The sequence below is a fragment of the Capricornis sumatraensis genome, chromosome 13 (genome assembly GCF_032405125.1).
Source record: "Capricornis sumatraensis isolate serow.1 chromosome 13, serow.2, whole genome shotgun sequence".
In the NCBI taxonomy this organism is placed as follows: Eukaryota; Metazoa; Chordata; class Mammalia; order Artiodactyla; family Bovidae; genus Capricornis; species Capricornis sumatraensis.
The window spans coordinates 6,375,300-6,394,220 of NC_091081.1; the positions used below are offsets into that span (position 1 = coordinate 6,375,300).

The 18,921-nt window shown below is 37.7% G+C and overlaps 1 protein-coding gene across 1 annotated transcript; it reads left to right on the forward strand.

Moving 5' to 3' along the window:
* The first annotated feature begins 3,034 nt into the window (after window positions 1-3,034).
* IRAK1BP1 (interleukin 1 receptor associated kinase 1 binding protein 1) lies at window positions 3,035-17,986 on the forward strand. Its single transcript, XM_068985556.1, has 4 exons — window positions 3,035-3,349; window positions 10,439-10,504; window positions 17,478-17,608; window positions 17,716-17,986. The coding sequence occupies exons 1-4, from the start codon at window positions 3,035-3,037 to the stop codon at window positions 17,984-17,986; spliced, it is 783 nt and encodes a 260-aa protein (XP_068841657.1).
* The last annotated feature ends 935 nt before the right edge of the window (window positions 17,987-18,921 follow it).

Below are 18,921 nucleotides of genomic sequence, written 5' to 3' on the forward strand. Positions count from 1 at the left end.
TCATCTCTGTTCCTCTCTGAACGCTTTTATTTCCTCTCTCTTTTCCTTCCTTTTCTCTATCCACTGATACATTGACATTGTCTGCTTCTCTACTAGAAACTGCATATGAAAAATGGCAAATCTATCTCTCTCAAGTACATATATGTCGTGGTTCACCACCTGAGTGGCTGAATTTTTAAATTTTTATGTAAATATAGATTTCTATGAATTAAAAAAAAACAAAACTCTAACCAGCCCAGCGTGAAACAAGTTCCTATTCTGGGTCTAATCAAATACAAAGTTAAGAGGTGTGCTATTCAAGATGGTTGCTAGAGGCTCAGCACTGACTCTAGAGAACTAGGTCACTGTGAGCTGAACTTGCCTATTCTGGGTCTAATCAAGTTGTATAAAGTACAAACTCAAGAGATGTGTTATTCAAGATGGTTGCTAGAGGCTCAGCATTGACTCTAAACGAGAAGCACGTCATTGTGAGCTGAACTAATATACATACTGTATCATCCTCATTCATTTTCCTAGTTCTGACTGAAAATCTTTATTAGCTTTGGTTCATCCTCCTCTTTTATTTACTGTATAGTTCTTTTGCCATGAACTATTCCATTTTTCTTTCAAAATTACTCCTTTATCTATCCCAACTCCATTCCTACTAACTTTACCATTTTCCAAAATGACAGTTCAAAAAAAGGATATTTATTGTAAAATTTGGGCTTCCCTGATAGCTCAGTTGGTCAAGAATCTGCCTGCAATGCAGGAGACCCCAGTTCAATTATTGGGTAGGGAAGATCTCCTGGAGAAGGGATAGGTTACCCACTCCAGTATTCTTGGGCTTCCCTGGTGGCTCAGCTGGTAAAGAATCTGCCTGCAATGTGGGAGACCTGGGTTCGATCCCTAGGTTGGGAAGATCCCCTGGAGGAGGGAAAGGTTACTCACTCCAGTATTCTGGCCTGGAAAATTCCATGGACTACTATACATGGGATCACAAATAGCAGCAAGTCCTGTCTGACTCTTTGTGACCCCACAGACTGTAGCCTATTAGGCTCCTCTGTCCATGGAATTCTCCAGGCAAGAGTACTGAAGTGGGTTGCCATTCCCTTCTCCAGGGGATTTCAGAACTGGCCTTCTTATAAGAAGAGAAATACCAGGGATCCTTGTGCACATAAGAAAGGTCACGTGAGGTCATAGTGAGAAGGTTGTCTACAAACCAAGGAGACACCAAACCTTCATCTTGGATTTCTTAGCCTCCAGAGAAAATAAATTTCTAAGCCACCCACTCCACGGTATTTTATTATGGCAGGTATGAATGATCCAAGGTTTACCTCTGTGAAATTATTCATTTTTCTTTCATTTTTTTCTGGTAAGAGCTCACTAAACATTAAGACTATTAGCTTTTTATACAAATATTTTTTCCCAATTTATTTGCCCCTCACCTTTTTGTTTTGTTTTGTTTCACATACTGACATTCTTTTAGTGTAATCAAATTTTTCAGACCTTTCCTTATGGTTGCTGCATTTGAAATCATGCCTAGAAAGTCCTTCTCATTCCTATATTTATATTTACCCACTCTCTCTTCTCTTTTTTTTTTGTCTCATCTGAATTTTATTTTTAGTGCATGTTAAGATACAGATCAATACTTTTTTCACATAGCCAACCAATTATCCCTGTACCATTTTCCCAAGTATTTGAAACTTATTTTTATCATGCCCTAAATATTTATATGCACTTAAAACTCCTATTGCTTTTTACCTATGATGTTCATTCATTCAATGGTTCACCTTGAAGATTATATTTTTCCACATTTATCATTAAACAAAAAGAATTCTCCACAAGATTCAAGAAACATTATTTTTGGTGACAAATTATTTAAAAGCATAGTAGAAAGGTTTTTAAAATTAAAATACTAACATATAATTGCTTTTATCTAACAATAAACATCAAAATAAATATATACAAAACTATCCATGAACCAATGAAGGGGCTGCGGGTTCTGTCTGATTTAGTTGAATCATCTTACTTATCAAAAATAAAAGAATAATGATAGAGAAGAAACTACCTGGGGATTGTCGGTTGGCTTTTTTAGGCTCCTTTCAGAAGAATAGTTGTCTTAAAAAAAAATTATCAAAAAAAAATATTTTTCCTCTGGGACAGAAGGGCTATTTTTATACATCATTACTTATTGGTTGGAAGAAAATCTACTTAATGTGGGCCACTGGGTTAAAGATTGTGATATTCTTCAAGCAAAGGGTAAAGATAAGAACTAAGTAGTGTAAGGTTTTGCCATGTCGATGTTGAATGTGCTTTGATACCACTAGAGTTTGTCTTGTCCTTATTCAAGGCCAGAACCATTCCAGAAATTTTAGAGAAAATTCGAGAGATTTGAAAAGCATGCCAAAGCTTTAGCTATTATCATTATCCATTATGTTCTGCTTTCCATATGGCAGTTACTTTATGATCACATTGCAAACGTGGAACGTATTATCAACACGGCTTTAGAGGCGATGAAACTGAGATTCTAGGAATCATAAACTTCCATGATCAAACTGGTCAAGTTCAATCCAACACAAATTTCTGGCGCTCTACGGTGCCGTGGGGTCCACTGCGCAAGTGGAATAGTAAAGTTAGACAAAAGTAAAGACAAAATTGGGACAATCGGAGACCCACGGCAGATTAAGAATAAAAAGAGCCGTTCCGGCCTCTGAGGAAACTCCCGAGGGATGCACGGCGCGTCGCCGGCCGAGGCAGACGGACGGCGTAGAAAGGGGAGCTCACTGAGAGGGTGGTCGCATAGAAACCTCCCTCAGGTTTGCCAAGGCCACAAAGTGAGCAAGTTAAAAACCACAGCGCCGCGCGCAGCCAACAACTCGTAAAGGAGACGCGGCAAAAGCCTCCGCACAGCGTAGCTCCCGTCCTCCACAGCGGCTCCCGGACCGCCAAGCCCATCCCGATATGCTTTGCGCCGCGCCGCGCCAGCCTTGAGGCTTTGGACCCCTTCGGCCGCCGTCGGCTCTGAGTTGCTACGGACAACCAAGCTGCCATCGCTATGTCGTTGCAACAGACCCCTCAGTCGCGGGTGTTCGTGGAACTGCTTCCCTGGGCTGACCGAGGCCGGGAGAACTATCTGCTCTCGGGTGGAGAGACGCTGCCCGGCCTCCGCCGCCCTCTCTCCTCAGCGCCGGCCCAAACTCCCTCCCGCGAGGTGCATGTCAGCGGCACCGCGGAGGTGTCTGCGAGCCCGGACCGGGCGCAGGTGGTCGTGCGGGTGAGCAGCACCAAGGAGGCGGCGGCCGAGGCCAAGAAGAGCGTTTGCCGCCGCCTGGACTACATCACACAGAGCCTCCGGCAGCAGGGCGTGCAGGTGAGAGCTCCGCCGGCCAGGAGCTGCCAGCCCGACCGCCAAAAGGCGGCGGCGGAGGGTAGGGGCGGGGAGGGTTTTGAGCGTCTAGGACACCTTTGTGTCATCGGCGGCGTGAGGGGCCGCGAGGACCTGGCTGAGTGTATCTCTGGTCCATCCTGCTCAGTTCAGTTCAGTCGCTCAGTCGTGTCCGACTCAGCGGCCCCATGAACTGCGCACGCCAGGCCTCCCTGTCCATCACCAACTCCCGGAGTTTACTCAAACTCGTGTCCATCGAGTCGGTGATGCCATCCAACCATCTCATCCTCTGTCGTCCCCTTCTCCCCTCGTCTTCAATCTTTCCCAGCCTATCCTTCTAGGGGAAAGTAATTATCAGCCGCAGTGACTTGTAAAACAAAAGAATTAAAATTGAGTGGGGTTTTATTTGGTATCACTTGTTGCAGTATTTTGTTTTTAACCTTGAAGTGACGAACTGTTAAGCTTGAAACAATAAGATGTAAATGCTTGCATAAGTAGTGTGCTAGACACGGAATCATTTTTTTGTTTTTATTCTGCACCCCTCCTCCCAGCCTGGGAAAGCTTTACATGAAAGTGATTCTTTGGTATTTTTCGCAAAAAGTAATGTGGGGCTGGGGCGAGATAGGGGGAATATTGTACCCATTTTCGTTTCATAAAGACTCAAAATTTTCTCCAAATTGTTTAGTTTTAGCTTAAAAAAGAAAACTAAGCCAGTGTATTGTACATGCCACATATATGAAATACCTCTTCTTACCAGAGATGTTCCTGAAACAAATCCCTAAATAAATCTTGCCCTAAGCCCACTTAAAAAAAAAAATGAATGAGTCTTATTTAATTCGTGCAATACCCCTGTTAAGCAGGTTTTAATATCCCCACTTTCCAGATTTAAGGAGGTTAAATAATGCTCTGAACACCCAGGGTTATATTTGAACTCCTGTATTCTCAAAACCAAAATCTAGGTTTCTTTCAACTAGCCTAGGCTCCAGATAATTAGAATGAAAGAGGATAAGAAAGCACAGACTTCATAGGCTGTCTCAGATCCCTCATATTACAGAGTAGCCTGAAGGCCAGAGCTGTGATTTGTGTCCCCCCAACACTGAGTTCTTAAAAATGCTCTTGTTAGAAATGACAAACCCTGAAAAAGCAAGTCTTGATTTTAAGGCGAAGTTTTATTTGTACTTATAAACATAGATTGCATTTATAAGCATAGATTTATTTTAAAAGTCATATTGGAAAGATGTCTCTAAATGATTTACAGTTTAGAAGGATCTGCTGCTAATTATAAATTAAGTGAATAAAATGAATTTAATATATAGAAATATATTTTCTCCCCAAAACTGCTGCCAGTGTTGCAGACGTATTTGAATAATATAACTAATTCTTAAGTTTTTGCTTAAAATGTATACGGAGCTCACATGGCTGCAACTTCAAATATGTAAAACAGGATCAATCACTACATCCAACTTAAAGTGATTACATTAAAGACTTAATGTTCAAGACATGCAAAGGTCAGTAATCTCCAGATTATCTCTGCTGATGGAGGAAAGCAGTGGTAAATAATTTGTTCAGTAGAAAGTGCAAATAAAATCATTTATATTACATTTCAGGGTGAATTTAATGAGTCTTCACAAAATCTTTATTCATTTTAAACTTTAAAATCTGTGTTTATAAACACCACTCCCCTGATTAAAAGGCCCCTCATATTCCAAACTCTTTCGCATAATAGATGGAGCTTAATTCTGTCATTTCCTTTCATCTCCTCCCTTCATAGACTGACTTCCCTCTTTTTTCCTTTAAAAACCAGCCCAAGTTCACTTCTTGAGCACTTTTTTCCTATACTATTCCCTGCATACCATACCCCATTCACAACCCTTAATAAAATGTATCACTTTATAATTATTACTCTCCTTATCTCTCCTCCATATTCTAAACCTCTCCAGAGTGGACACCCTGGTGGTGCGTCTGCCTGCAATGTGGGAGACCTGGGTTCGATTCCTGGGTCGGGAAGATTCCCTGGAGAAGGAAATGGCAACCCACTCCAGTATTCTTGCCTGGAAACCCCCATGGACGGAGGAGATTGGTGGGCTAGTCCACGGGTCGCAAAGAGTCGGACACGACTGAGCGACTTCACTTCACTTCTTGCTTTGTATTGATGGGTTATGTTTCGTACTCCTCACATAATGTGTACTTAGAAAGTGGTTTTTAATAAACTATTCAGCTATCATATAGATCATATATAATTTTATGGTTATATGTAGTTTCACCTGTGAAGGCATGACCTCATTTTGAGTGTTTTCATGGAAAAATGTTTTAAAGTTCCAAACAGTATTTACTCATTCAACCATAAAATACTTAAACATTCCTGATCACTGCATTTTAAATAAAACACTTATTAAACATTCCCTGTCATTGTTCCTATTTTTCTGTTATCTTTCCTTTTGAAATTTATGAGAACTTTAAAAATTAAGATTATCAATAACTATCTCTCATATTGCAAAAATTTTCCCAATTTCGTATTTGCCATGTAACCTTGTTTGCAGTATTAAACATTAAAAATTTTAAAGATTTATTTAAATTCTCTTAATAGTACAATTTTTCACGATATTTGAGTCTTCTAGTAAATCACTTAAACTCTTTGAAGTTTTTTCTTCATAAGGAAGGAAAGTTTCTCATAAGGAGATTAAAGCTAAATGATAAGAGTTTTTTAAATCCCTGAATTTGTAATAACTAATGTAATCTGTTTTTATTGTTTTCTTGTTCTGCTTCATATGTTGGTTAAAGTACTACTGTTTTTATTGTTTTTCACTTCAAATAAACATTTCTCCTGGAAAAAAAAAGTTTTCTGACTTTGGTGTAATGCTTATTGGGTCCTTCGCAAGCCTGAGGCTACGTAACTATTAACTAATATTTCCTGGACTTTTTAGGGACCCTGTATAGTACGTTAACTATTTACTACATTTGGAATTTATTTTGGTATAAGGAAAAGGGTTTTGTTTTCTCCTAAATAGGTAAGTTACTGTACTTAAAGCCCTTAAAAATAAAAATTACTGCTTTATTTGATCTTATGGTTGATTCAGTAATAAAACAAATAACTCAATTAAAAAGCACAAAATACCTGAACATATACTTCACCAAAGAATATATACAGATGGCAGGTAAACACATGAAAAGATCCTCCACATTATTTGTCATTAAAGAAATGCAAATTAAAACCACAATTTAATACCATTATGCATGTATTAGATTGACTAAAATCCAATGTCATTGATGATAGCAAATGCTGGCAAAGATGTGGAACAACAGAAATTTTCATTCATTGCTGGTGAGACTGCAAAGTGATATGGCCACTTTGAAAGACAGTCTTAGAGCTTCTTACAAAGTTACACTTACAGGAACCATTAACCCACATGAGAATCAAAGACTTACGTTCACATATAAATTTGTACAAGAATATTTATAGCAGGTTTATTCATAACTCACTAAAACTTTAGAACTTGGAACAGCCAAGATGTTTTCAACAGCGGAATGCATAACTGTTACATCCATGCATTGGAAAATTACTCAGCAATAAAGAGGTACAAGGTATTCACAGAACAACATGGGCAAAGCTTAAATATTATAAGTGAAAAAAACAGATTCAGAAGGTTTACATTCTATGATCCATTCATGTGACATTCTGGAAAGAGAAAACTATAGGGACATAAATCGGTGGACAGGTTGTTTGATGGCAAAGTGGTTAACTATAAAGGAGGTGCACAGAGAAGCTTCTCAAGGGGAAAAATTATTCTGTGTGGTACTGGAGTGGTGAATACATTTGTTGAAACCCATAAAACTGTAAATCACAATAAGGGAACAGTAAGTATGCAAGTTTGAAAAAAAAACAGAGATCAATTCCCGGACAGAACCCAGACTGTGACAAATGAACCTGTAACTCTGTTGCAAATGAATGACATAATTGCACTGAACATGGGGACAGAAGGTGAGCGGAGTATCCTAAGTTTCGGAAAATTATATTTTACTAGAAACTAATGATAAAGATGAAAGATATATAAACTCTGTACTCTAGTTAGTAAATGTTTTTTCCAAGGTTTACAGTTCTGAAACTATATGTATGCTGCTGCTAAGTCGCTTCAGTCGTGTCCGACTTTGTGCGACCCCATAGACGGCAACCCACTAGGCTCCCCTGTTCCTGGGATTCTCCAGGCAAGAATACTGGAGTGGGTTGCCATTAGTAGGCTTGAAAAATAGGTGGTTGGTGGTTGAGGGACTGGAGAGGAAATTACAGATAAGAAAGGAAGGTTAGAATGAACTCTGTGGTTCTTAATTAGAAGCATCAGTATGAACTCGTGTTTAGCTTAGTATATATCAGATGGAGAGATGCAGAAACAATTGTGAATATATGTGTATATGTCACAAAGAGTCGGACAAGACTGAGGGACTGAACTGCACTGATATGTACCATAGTAATAAGAAAATGATAACAGAAAAACCTGAAACTGAGGTATATGGAACTCTATACTATCCTGGCAACTTTTCTGTAGATTTTAAATGTTTCTAAAGTAGAAGTTACTAAAAGGTTACAGAACAGCATGTAGAGTGTAATTTCATTTATAAAAAATTCTATACATAGATCTACCAATTTTTATGTGCATGGATAGATGATTTAATGTTTACTGAAATATTAACATAAGGGGTTTGGAGACTATTCTTTCTCTAGTATTAGATATTCATTAACTAGTGTATATTATTTTTATAAAAACTATAATGTTAAGTGAAACAATAAAAGATACTTTCTTTTCTGCTACCTTTCCTAGAATTATTTCTCTAATTTTTCCTTCAGAAGTCTTATGTATATTTATCAAGTAAAGTGAGGGAAAACTGAAAAAAGACATCTAAGAAAATAGAAGATATGTTTACATGTCATAAAAGAATGCTAAATGACAAATGTTTCAGGTATCAAGTTTCATGTTTTCAACTTTAAGCAATGTAGACAGCATTGGTTTAGTTTATCAATACTGTAATTTTCTACAGTGAATAATTATTTCCATAAGATGGTAATAAATATCACAAAAATGAATTAATATTTTCATTGAAACTGACATCAGAGCTATAATTGGAACTTAAGTTCAGATTTTCAGGTTAAAGCTTTTTAGAATTTTCTAGGTCTATAAATGGCTTGAAATTAGTGTATATCTTAAAATTCATGTGCATCTAAATCCTTTACCAAATAACAATTAAATGATTGAGCAGCAGCATCTTTATTTAGCATATATTTTTAAAGATACAAATATTTATAAAATATAAGTTCTGCCTATCCCCATGAATGGGAGTAAGTCAAGAATTCATTTCACTAAATTTTAAAACTCTTTTGAAACAAAATAAGAAGTTCAACTTTTTTATCAGAATTATATACCCTGTACTTACCCAGAGAGTCAAAAAGCATTAATGTTACTTTTCTAAGAACAGGCTGGCTTAGGTCCAATATTTCTGGAAATGTTTATATCATAATGGTATTGCATCTCTTTTTGCCGAGTACCTTCTGTGTCAAGCATTTTATTCACAACTTTTCATTAAATCCTCAAATCAGTTCAATGTGATCTTGGAGGGAACAGCAGTGAGTGGCAGCTTGAAGCAAGATCTTAGTTTCCTGCCTGGGAATCAAACCTGTGCTGACTGGGTGAAAACCAGGAATCCTAACCACTAGACCACTAGGGCTACTGACTAGAAGCAGAGCCCTGGCCCTTGACCTCTTTGAAAAAAGAATTTTAAGAGACCAAGGTCGTAAAACAGGCAGAGATTATTAGAAGCACCATACGTGTGAAAGAGCACAGAGAAAAGCAGTTTATTTAGGACAGAAGTAAAGCAGAGCTACGCACTCAGAGGAGAGTTAGGGCAACTTTGCTCACGAGGAGCGCTGAAGGTGCGGTTTGAATTGCTTAAATAGGGGCCTTCTTCCAGGTCTTTGTTTTCCTCTAGCCAATTACCTTGCTTATTGCCCATATCTGATCTGACTCGGGGCCCGGTCCAATGTGTGCACGAATCTTTTGGCCAAGATGGATTCCAGCACAAAGGTCTCTGAGGGGTTGGCAAAACATATTTTGGGTTAGCACCCCCTTCTTTTTTGACCCCCTAGGAACTTTTCGGCACATGTACAGTCAGGGAGGTCTCCTTTTCCTGAAGAATGAAAGATGTGGTCATCTTTTTACTCCAGGTGGCTCAGACGGTCTGCCTGCCGTGTGGGAGACCGAGGTTCGATCCCTGGGTTGGGCAGATCCGCTGGAGAAGGAAATGGCAACCCATTCCAGTAATCTTGCCTGGAAAATTCCATGGACTGAGGAGCCTGGTGGGCTACAGTCCATGGGGTCGCAAAGAGTTGGACACGACTGAGCAACTTCACTTTCACTTTCAGGGCTTAGTTCCTCTCTGCTCCTGCCATTATCTTTTTCCCCGAAATATGGGGGAAGGGGAGACAAGCTCCAATCGCTCAGCCTGACAAACTCCAGTGGCTCAGCCTGGGGCCCATCTACCTACTACCTCACATGCAATGTAACACAATTTTGTAAGTGTGGAAACTATGTCTCAAAAAGTTGAGTAACTTGCCCAAAGTTGCATACTATATGTGTTCAGTAAATTAGTATTATTTGTAAACAAACCATAATATTAAATTATAATAAATTATTAAATTATAATAAATTATTAAATTAATTTAATAAATTAAATTATAATATTAAATGTTTAAATTATTAAACATTTTATAAACTCTAACATCCCTACAACATTCAGAATGTTTTATGTACAAATAATGCTTCAGATATATATCACCCTAAGTTCATACTTAACTGAATGTAAAAATTACAAGTGGAATGACAATTATGAAATATCAGCAAATATTTGTAGGTTTCTGAATTTATGTTTTTTTTTTTAGGAAAATTTTAAAGCATTAGGCAAGCCAGTTCTTTTCACATATTTTGTTATTCTGATTTTAATAAGTACAGGTTTATACTTTATGTTTTAGATTAAGTGCATTTAGTAGCCAAACATTCAGTAATCATATTCTTGTACTTTCTGTTTCAGTCAGAAAATGTAACTGTGACAAAGGATTTTAAAAGGCTAGAAAATGCTTATCTCATGGAAGCAGAGGTATGTATTATCTTCACAAATAACTGGAAACAGCATGACTTTGTGGGGACAATTTGCATTTAATTTTATTCTTGAAAGTCAAGTACAGGAAAAATACTTCTCATGGTGTTGATAAAAGATCATTTTCCTCAAAATCATTTTTGGTATTAACATATCTGGGTGAGATTTAAGAGAAATTGTTTTGAAATGGAATAAAACTAGCAAGAGGGAAGTAGCATTTAATTGCCACCTGAACAAAATTTTCATAATGCTATCATGTAGTCAACAGGAAGAAACACTACAGAGGAAAAATTTCTTCTCCTCAGATAAATAGGAAATTAATAGTCATAGCATAAAGGATTGAAAGACTTCAACATTCTTTTGTTTCACAAGACAATTTTATTTTGTGTTAAGATATATTTAAAAATAACTACTCAACCTTTGCACAAATTGAAAAAATTGTGTATTTTTTTACACACAATTAATGAAAACCTAGATAGTATATTCAAAAGCAGAGACATTACTTTGCCGACTAAGGTCCGTCTAGTCAAGGCTATGGTTTTTCCTGTGGTCATGTATGGATGTGAGAGTTGGACTGTGAAGAAGGCTGAATGCCGAAGAATTAATGGTTTTGAACTGTGGTGTTGGAGAAGACTCTTGAGAGTCCCTTGAACTGCAAGGAGATCCAACCAGTCCATTCTGAAGGAGACCAGCCCTGGGATTTCTTTGGAAGGAACGATGCTAAGGCTGAAGCTCCAGTACTTTGGCCACCTCATGCGAAGAGTTGACTCATTGGAAAAGATTCTGATGCTGGGAGGGATTTTGGGCAGGAGGAGAAGGGGACGACAGAGGATGAGATGGCTGGATGGCATCACCAAATCAATGCAGATGAGTTTGAGTGAACTCCAGGAGATGGTGATGGACAGGGAGGCCTGGCGTGCTGTGATTCATGGGGTTACGAAGAGTTGGACATGACTGAGCGACTGAACTGAACTGAATGAAAACATTTAGTTCCTAGAACTGTTGAGCTATTTACTTATCTTCAAAGATTTTATGATCAGGACTTTATGAAGTCAGAGTATGTTATAAGTAGTTACAGCCAGGTTAGAAGACTGCTGTCTCTTTGATTCCAAACTTGGAGTATGTGCTTAGTCACACCGCTTTCTTGCCACAGGAAACAAACGAGTGGATTAGAATGGACTCTTGTTAATCCAATCAGAGAAACTTTGCCTTTCAGTTTAGTTCAGTTGCTCAGTCGTGTCCGACTCTTTGTGACCCCATGAATCACAGCACGCCAGGCCTCCCTGTCCATCACCATCTCCCGGAGTTCACTCAGACTCATGTCCATCGAGTCAGTGATGTCATCCAGCCATCTCATCCTCGGTCGTCCCCTTCTCCTCCTGCCCCCAATCCCTCCCAGCATCAGAGTCCTTTCCAATGAGTCAACTCTTCGCATGAGGTGGCCAAAGTACTGGAGTTTCAGCTTTAGCATCAGTCCTTCCAGTGAACACCCAGGATTGATCTCCTTTAGGATGGACTGGTTGGATCTCCTTGCAGTCCAAGGGACTCTCAAGAGTCTTCTCCAACACCACAGTTCAAAAGCATCAATTCTTCGGCGTTCAGCCTTCTTCACAGTCCAACTTTCACATCCGTACATGACCACAGGAAAAACCATAGCCTTGACTAGACGGACCTTAGTCGGCAAAGTAATGTCTCTGCTTTTGAATATACTGTCTAGGTTGGTCATAACTTTTCTTCCAAGGAGTAAGTGTCTTTTAATTTCATGGCTGCAATCACCATCTGCAGTGATTTTGGAGCCCACAAAAATAAAGTCTGACACTATTTCCACTGTTTCCCCATCTATTTCCCATGAAGTGATGGGACCAGAGGCAATGATCTTTGTTTTCTGAATATTGAGCTTTAGGCCAACTTTTTCACTCTCCACTTTCACTTTCATCAAGAGGCTTTTTAGTTCCTCTTCACTTTCTGCCATAAGGGTGGTGTCATCTGCATATCTGAGGTTATTGATATTTCTCCGGGCAATCTTGATTCCAGCTTGTGTTTCTTCCAGTCCAGCATTTCTTACGATGTGCTCTGCATATAAGTTAAATAAGCAGGGTGACAAGATACAGCCTTGACATACTCCTTTTCCTATTTGGAACCAGTCTGTTGTTCCATGTCCAGTTCTAATTGCTGCTTCCTGACCTGCATACAGATTTCTCAAGAGGCAGGTCAGGTGGTCTGGTATTCCCATCTCTCAGAATTTTCCACAGTTTCTTGTGATCCACACAGTTAAAGGCTTTGGCATAGTTAATAAAGCAGAAATAGATGTTTTTCTGGAACTCTCTTGCTTTTTCCATGATCCAGCGGATGTTGGCAATTTGATCTCTGGTTCTTCTGCCTTAAGAAATCACCTAGTCCTACCTTCAGGCAGATAATACATTATTTTTCCTAAATTTAACGGTGTGGCTAAGATAGCTTAGGCTCAGACTTTTTAACGATCATATTACAAGAATTAGAATGGAAATTAGAATCCTGGCTTCTTACCTCTTGAGTTAGTAATTATCATAATACACTGTTGTCCCTATATTAACTTGAATAAATTTGTAATTTTTTCACTTAAAATTTAACTATCTGAAGGAATTTTAAAAATACTTTAATGATTTTGGGCTTCCCTGTTGGCTCAGCAATAAAGAATCCACCTGCAATGCAGGAGATGTCATAGGCACCTCACGTTCAATTCCTGGCTCAGGAAGATCCCCTGGAGAAGGAAATGGTGACCCACTCCAGTATTCTTGCCTGGGAAATCCAATGGACAGAGGAGCCTGACAGGCTACAGTCCACGGGGTCGCAGAGAGTCCGGACATGACTTAGTGACTAAACAACAACAATGATGATGATTTTAGGGATCCACCTGGGAAATGTTGAAGTAAAACCTCAGCTTTGCAATTCCTTTATCTGTCTTTCCACTTCTTATGTTGTTTTCTTGTTACAGTTTCAGTGTTGGAGAGATTTTTAAATCCTGGGACACAATAAGCATTCAGTAAAAATCTATTAAAAAGTTATAGGAAAAGTAGTAGAAACAGTCTTCCCTCTCCTTGTCCTCACACGTTTCCATGTGTCATGTGTGTTCCATACATTATCTCATCTAACCTTTTCTCAACTCTTCATTTTTTTGTGAAATATTTTATATGTGGTTTGGTTTTAGTGGTTTTAGTTGCTAAGTCATGTCCAACTCTTGTGACGCCATGGACTGTGGCCTGCTAGGCTCCTCTGTCCATGGGATTTTCCAGGCAAGAATACTGGAGTGTGTTGCCAATTCCTTGTCCAATGTATAAATCATATTTATACTTTATTTATGCATTTAAATCATATTTTTCCTATCTTCTATTTCCCCTATATTCAGCAAAAATATTGTTCAAAATCAAAGGCCAATTACAGACTTTTTCAGAAAGCTGAAAGAATTTATTACCATAGACCTTCAATCCAAGGAATGTTAAACAGAGTTGGGTAGGTGGAAGGAAATGGTACTAGAAAGGAATAGGAATCTACAGAGAGGAATGAAGAACACTGAAAATGGTAACTACATAGGTAGATTTGATATTTTTCTTATATCTCTATAACTCTACACCTATATAAAAATAATTGTTTAAACAAAAAGAGAATGATGAACTTTAGGGATTCTAACATATATAAAACATACAACAGCAATAGCATGAAGGGAGAAATAGAAGTACAATATTTAAAGTTTCTTATGTGTGAAACGGTGTATCTCCTGAAGGTAGACTGAGATAAATTAAACATATATAAACTGTAGACTCTAAAGCAGACACTAAAGTAACAGGTTACAGTAAAGAAACCAATGAAAGATATCAAATAGAATAAAAAATATACTCAATCTCTTCCCAAAAAGGCAGAAAATGGGGAGAGGGGAACAAAGAAAATATGAGATAAATAGAAAATCAATAGCAAGATCAGAAGTTTAAATATAACCATATCAATAATCACATTAAATACAAATAATTTAAGGGGCTTTCCCCATGGCTCAGTAAAGAACCTGCCGGCCAATGCAGGAAACATAAGAGACGCAGGTTCAAGCCCTGGGTCAGGAAGATCCCCTGGAGGAGAGCATGGCAAGCCACTCCAGTAGTCTTGCCTGGAGTATGGATAGAGGAGTCTGGCAGGCTACAGTCCACAGCGTTGCAAAGAGTTGGACACAACTGAAGCAACTTAGCATGCACGCATGCTGATGTATAAGTGAGATGAATGACAGTAATGATACAAGAGATGGGGTGGAATACTTAGGATTATTTTGTTATTATAGTTATACAGCCCATAAAGTGGTATAGTGTTATTTAAAGTGGACTTGGATTCATTGTAAATATGTATTATGTACTTTAGGGAAACCACTAATAAAAGCTTAAAAAATATAACTGTTACGCTAAGAAAGGAGAAAAAAAAGAAACCATGAAATGCTCAATTAAAATCACAAAAGGCAGAAGACAGAACTTAGAAAAGAGAACAAAGGAAACAAATAGAAAACAGTAAAGAATATGGTAGATATTAATCCAGCTATATCAGTAATGCTTTGAACATCAGTGGTCTAAATGCAGCAATTAAAAGACAGATTGTCACAGTGGATCAAAAAACACCATCAAACTATATGTTATCTATGAGAAATCTGTTTTAAATATAAAGACATATATAGATATCCATGGAGAAAAATTAATCATGCTAACACTAATCAAAAGAAAGCAAGAGTCACTATTGTAATTTTAGACAGAGCAGACTTCATAATAGGGAGTTATCAAGGATACAGAAGGGTATTATGTAATGATACAGGGCAGTTTTCCAAGAAACATAACAATCCATGGGGACTTCCCTGGTGGTCCAGTGGTTAAGACTCTGTGCTTCCAGTGCAGGGTTCAGTCCCTGGTCAGGGAACTAAGATCCCACATGCCACACAGTGGCACAGCCAAAAAATAATTACAGTCTTTAATATGCATTCTCCTGAGTGTCAAACTACGTCAGGCAAAAACTAATAGAACCTCTAGGAGAAATAGATGCGTCCACCATCATAGTTGGAGTCTCCAACTTCCTTTATCAAAAAGGGACAGATTCAGGGACTTCCCTGGTGGTCCAGTGGTTAACAGTCTACCTGGCAGTGCAGGGGACATGGGTTCAGTCCCTGGCCAGGGAACTAAGATCCCACAGGCCATGGAGCAACTAAGCCTGTGGGCTGCAAGTAGACAGACTATACACCACACAAAAACTCCCGCATGATGCAGTGAAGACCCTATGTGCAGCAACTAAGACCTGATGCAGCCAAATAAAAAAAAATTTTTTTTAAAAAAAAGGAAAGTCACTTTAAAAAGAAGGGGCAGATTCCACAGGCATAAAATCAGTAAGGACCTAGTTAAATTCAACAATACCATCAATTGACTGGATATAATGGACATCTATGGGGCTTCTCAGGTGGTTCAGTGGTAAAGATCCACCTGCCAAGCAGGAGACATGGGTTCCATCAACCCCTGGGTCAAGAAGATCTCCTGGAGAAGGAAATGGCAACCCACTCCAGTGTTCTTGTCTAGAAAATCCCATGGACAGAGAAGCCATGGGTTCACAAAGAGTCGGACACAACTTAACGACTAAAAAACAACAACAAAATGGAAATCTATAAAATACTTCCCCCAAAACAGAATTCTTCTCAAGCTCTCATGGAACATTCACCAAGATAGCACACATTTGGAATTTGGGTCTTTCAAGAACAAGCCACCCGTTCTTAATACTTGGCTCTGCAGTAAACCTTTCTCTGCTCCTCTTACCCCTAAAATACATTCTAGGCCAAAACTTATACCTTAACAAATTTAAAAGGATAGATAATATAATGTCTGCTCTCTGATCACAATGGAATTAAACTAGAAATCAGTAACAGAAACATAATTGGAAAATCCCCAAATATGTGGAGATTAAACAACATACTTCTAAATGACACATGGATCAATGAAGACATCCCAAGAGAAATTTTAAAATGTTTAGAACTAAATGAAAATGAAAATACAATCTATCAAAAACTATGAGATGCAGCGAAAGCAGGGCTTAGCGAGAAATTTTAGCATTGAATGCATATAGTAAAAAGAAGAAAAATCTGAAATAAATAATCTAAGCTTCTGCCTTTAGAAACTAGAAAAAAGAGCAAATTAATCCAAAGTAAGTATTGAAACCAGACAGAACATCAGTCTTCCGTGGATAACATTTATGATGAAAGGCAACTGTTCTGTATTGTATAAGATGACTCTGTGCTACTCCAGCCTGTGCTTAAGTATCTGTACATTATTGTTTCACATACTTTACATAAAGTATTATATGTTTTACATAAAGTACTTCAGTACCTGCACTTTATTGTTTTACGTATTGAGCTTGTGTAAAGTTTCCTTAGGAAAAAGGTTTAGTTTGCTTCCATAGAATGTTTAAAGACTACAGTTTTCAAGTATTGCTGAATATATAAGAACTGCTTCCACATAGTTAAAGGCAGATGGCATAATGAAATAGATGAGCTTTTGCCTATAGATCTGAAAATAACTATTGGATGAAGAAGCATACCTCACTGACAGCAGTGAAGCATGAAGTAATTACCGCTAATCAGGAAGCTAGCTAATGTCTAAAGAGTCATAAAACATTTATCAGGCTAAGAATTTAGCCAAATAATAAAATTGAAGGGGAAGCCACCCAATTCTGTTTCATAAAAAAGTCCCTGACTGATTTAAAATGAATTTTTAAATGTTCAAGTCAACATTAAACAAATTAAAAAATTCATAAGCAAAGATAAATTCAATAACAAAATTTGGTTATAAGTACCAAGTAGGCCTTTCTTATCTGTTACATACTATAAAATAACCTCACTGTAATCTGTCTTTACTTTTTCTTAATTCACATGTAGAAAAAAATTTGAAATCAGAAATGAAAATAATTTCAACTGTTATTTCATTTACAGGTCTGCATTACATTTACTGAATTCGGAAAAATGCAAAATATCTGTAACTTTCTTGTTGAAAAGCTAGATAGCTCTGTTGTCATCAGCCAACCCCAGTTCTATCATATGCCAGGTTCTATTGATAACCTTCGGTAAGTTAAGCACATCTTTCAATGAATTATCAACTAATTAAACAAAACTGTTCCATCCTACAGTTTGTTGAATGTCTTACTAATGATCTCTGCATTTAATTCCTAAGACGACAAGCCTGTCTTGGTGCTGTAGAAAACGCATGGCGCAAAGCTCAAGAAGTCTGTAACCTTGTTGGCCAAACTCTAGGAAAACCTTTAATAATCAAAGAAGAAGAAACAAAAGAATGGGAAGGCCAAATAGATGATCCCCAGTCATCCAGACTTTCAAATTCATTAACCGTACAACAAAAAATCAAAAGTGCAACAATGCATGCTGCTTCCAAAGTATTTATAACTTTTGAAGTAAAGGGGAGAGAGAAGAAAAAAAAACACATCTGAAATTCTGACCAAAATATATTGCGTTTGTATCTTTTTTTGTCTATTTTTATACTTTTTATGTTTGCTTTTGTCCTAAATATATATATTGTATAGTGTATAATAAAGTGTTTTGCCCCCAAGCCTGTCAATCCTTGAATATAGTTCCACAGAATACTTACATTTACTTTCTGTTTTCGAAAACGTATTACAGGAAATACTCTGGAAACAAATGTATTATATACGCTTGTATACAGACAGTTCATGTAAGTGCATGGTGTAAATAATTTTATATTTCTACTCTGGAAAGAAATGTTGACACAGTTATTAACATGATTCTTAACATGCGTTCTTAGAAAGAACAATGGGCTACTCTGGTAGCTCAGTAAAGAATCCACCTACAATTCGGGAGACCTGGGTTCGATCTCTGGGTTGGGAAGATCCCCTGGAGAAGGGTATGGCAACCCACTCCAGTATTCTTGCCTGGAGAATCCCATGGACAGAGGAGCCTGGTGGGCTTCAGTCCATGGGGTCGCAAAGAGTCAGACACAACTGAGTGACTAACACTTTCACTTTCACACTTGCACAACATTCATTCTTAGAACAATGAGCAATACATAACTTTTGATAAAAGGATAATGATGTATACTAAGAAAATATTCTGATGCCAGAAATAAAGGTAATATATGGACCAGACTGTCTTCACCAGGACTCCTTTGATTATACCAGCTTTCTCCAGTACAAATATAACATAATCCATGTATATAATATAAGATTTCTTGGTAGGTATATTTTTTAAAAAGTAAAAAACAGTTGAAACTAATACTTTATTTAACCTAGCATATCCAAAATATCATTTCAGCATGTAACTATTTTCTAAATAATTAATGGGTATTTTATATTCTTTTTTTTATCATGTTTTCAAAATCTAGTATGTATTTTATATTACAGCACATCTC

Coding starts and splice junctions, on each gene's coding strand:
- IRAK1BP1 (XM_068985556.1), top strand. CDS start 3,035: ATGTCGTTGCAACAGACCCCTCAGTCGCGGGTGTTCGTGGAACTGCTT. Junction 3,350..10,438: donor TCCGGCAGCAGGGCGTGCAG/GTGAGAGCTCCG, acceptor TTTCTGTTTCAG/TCAGAAAATGTAACTGTGAC. Junction 10,505..17,477: donor CTTATCTCATGGAAGCAGAG/GTATGTATTATC, acceptor TTTCATTTACAG/GTCTGCATTACATTTACTGA.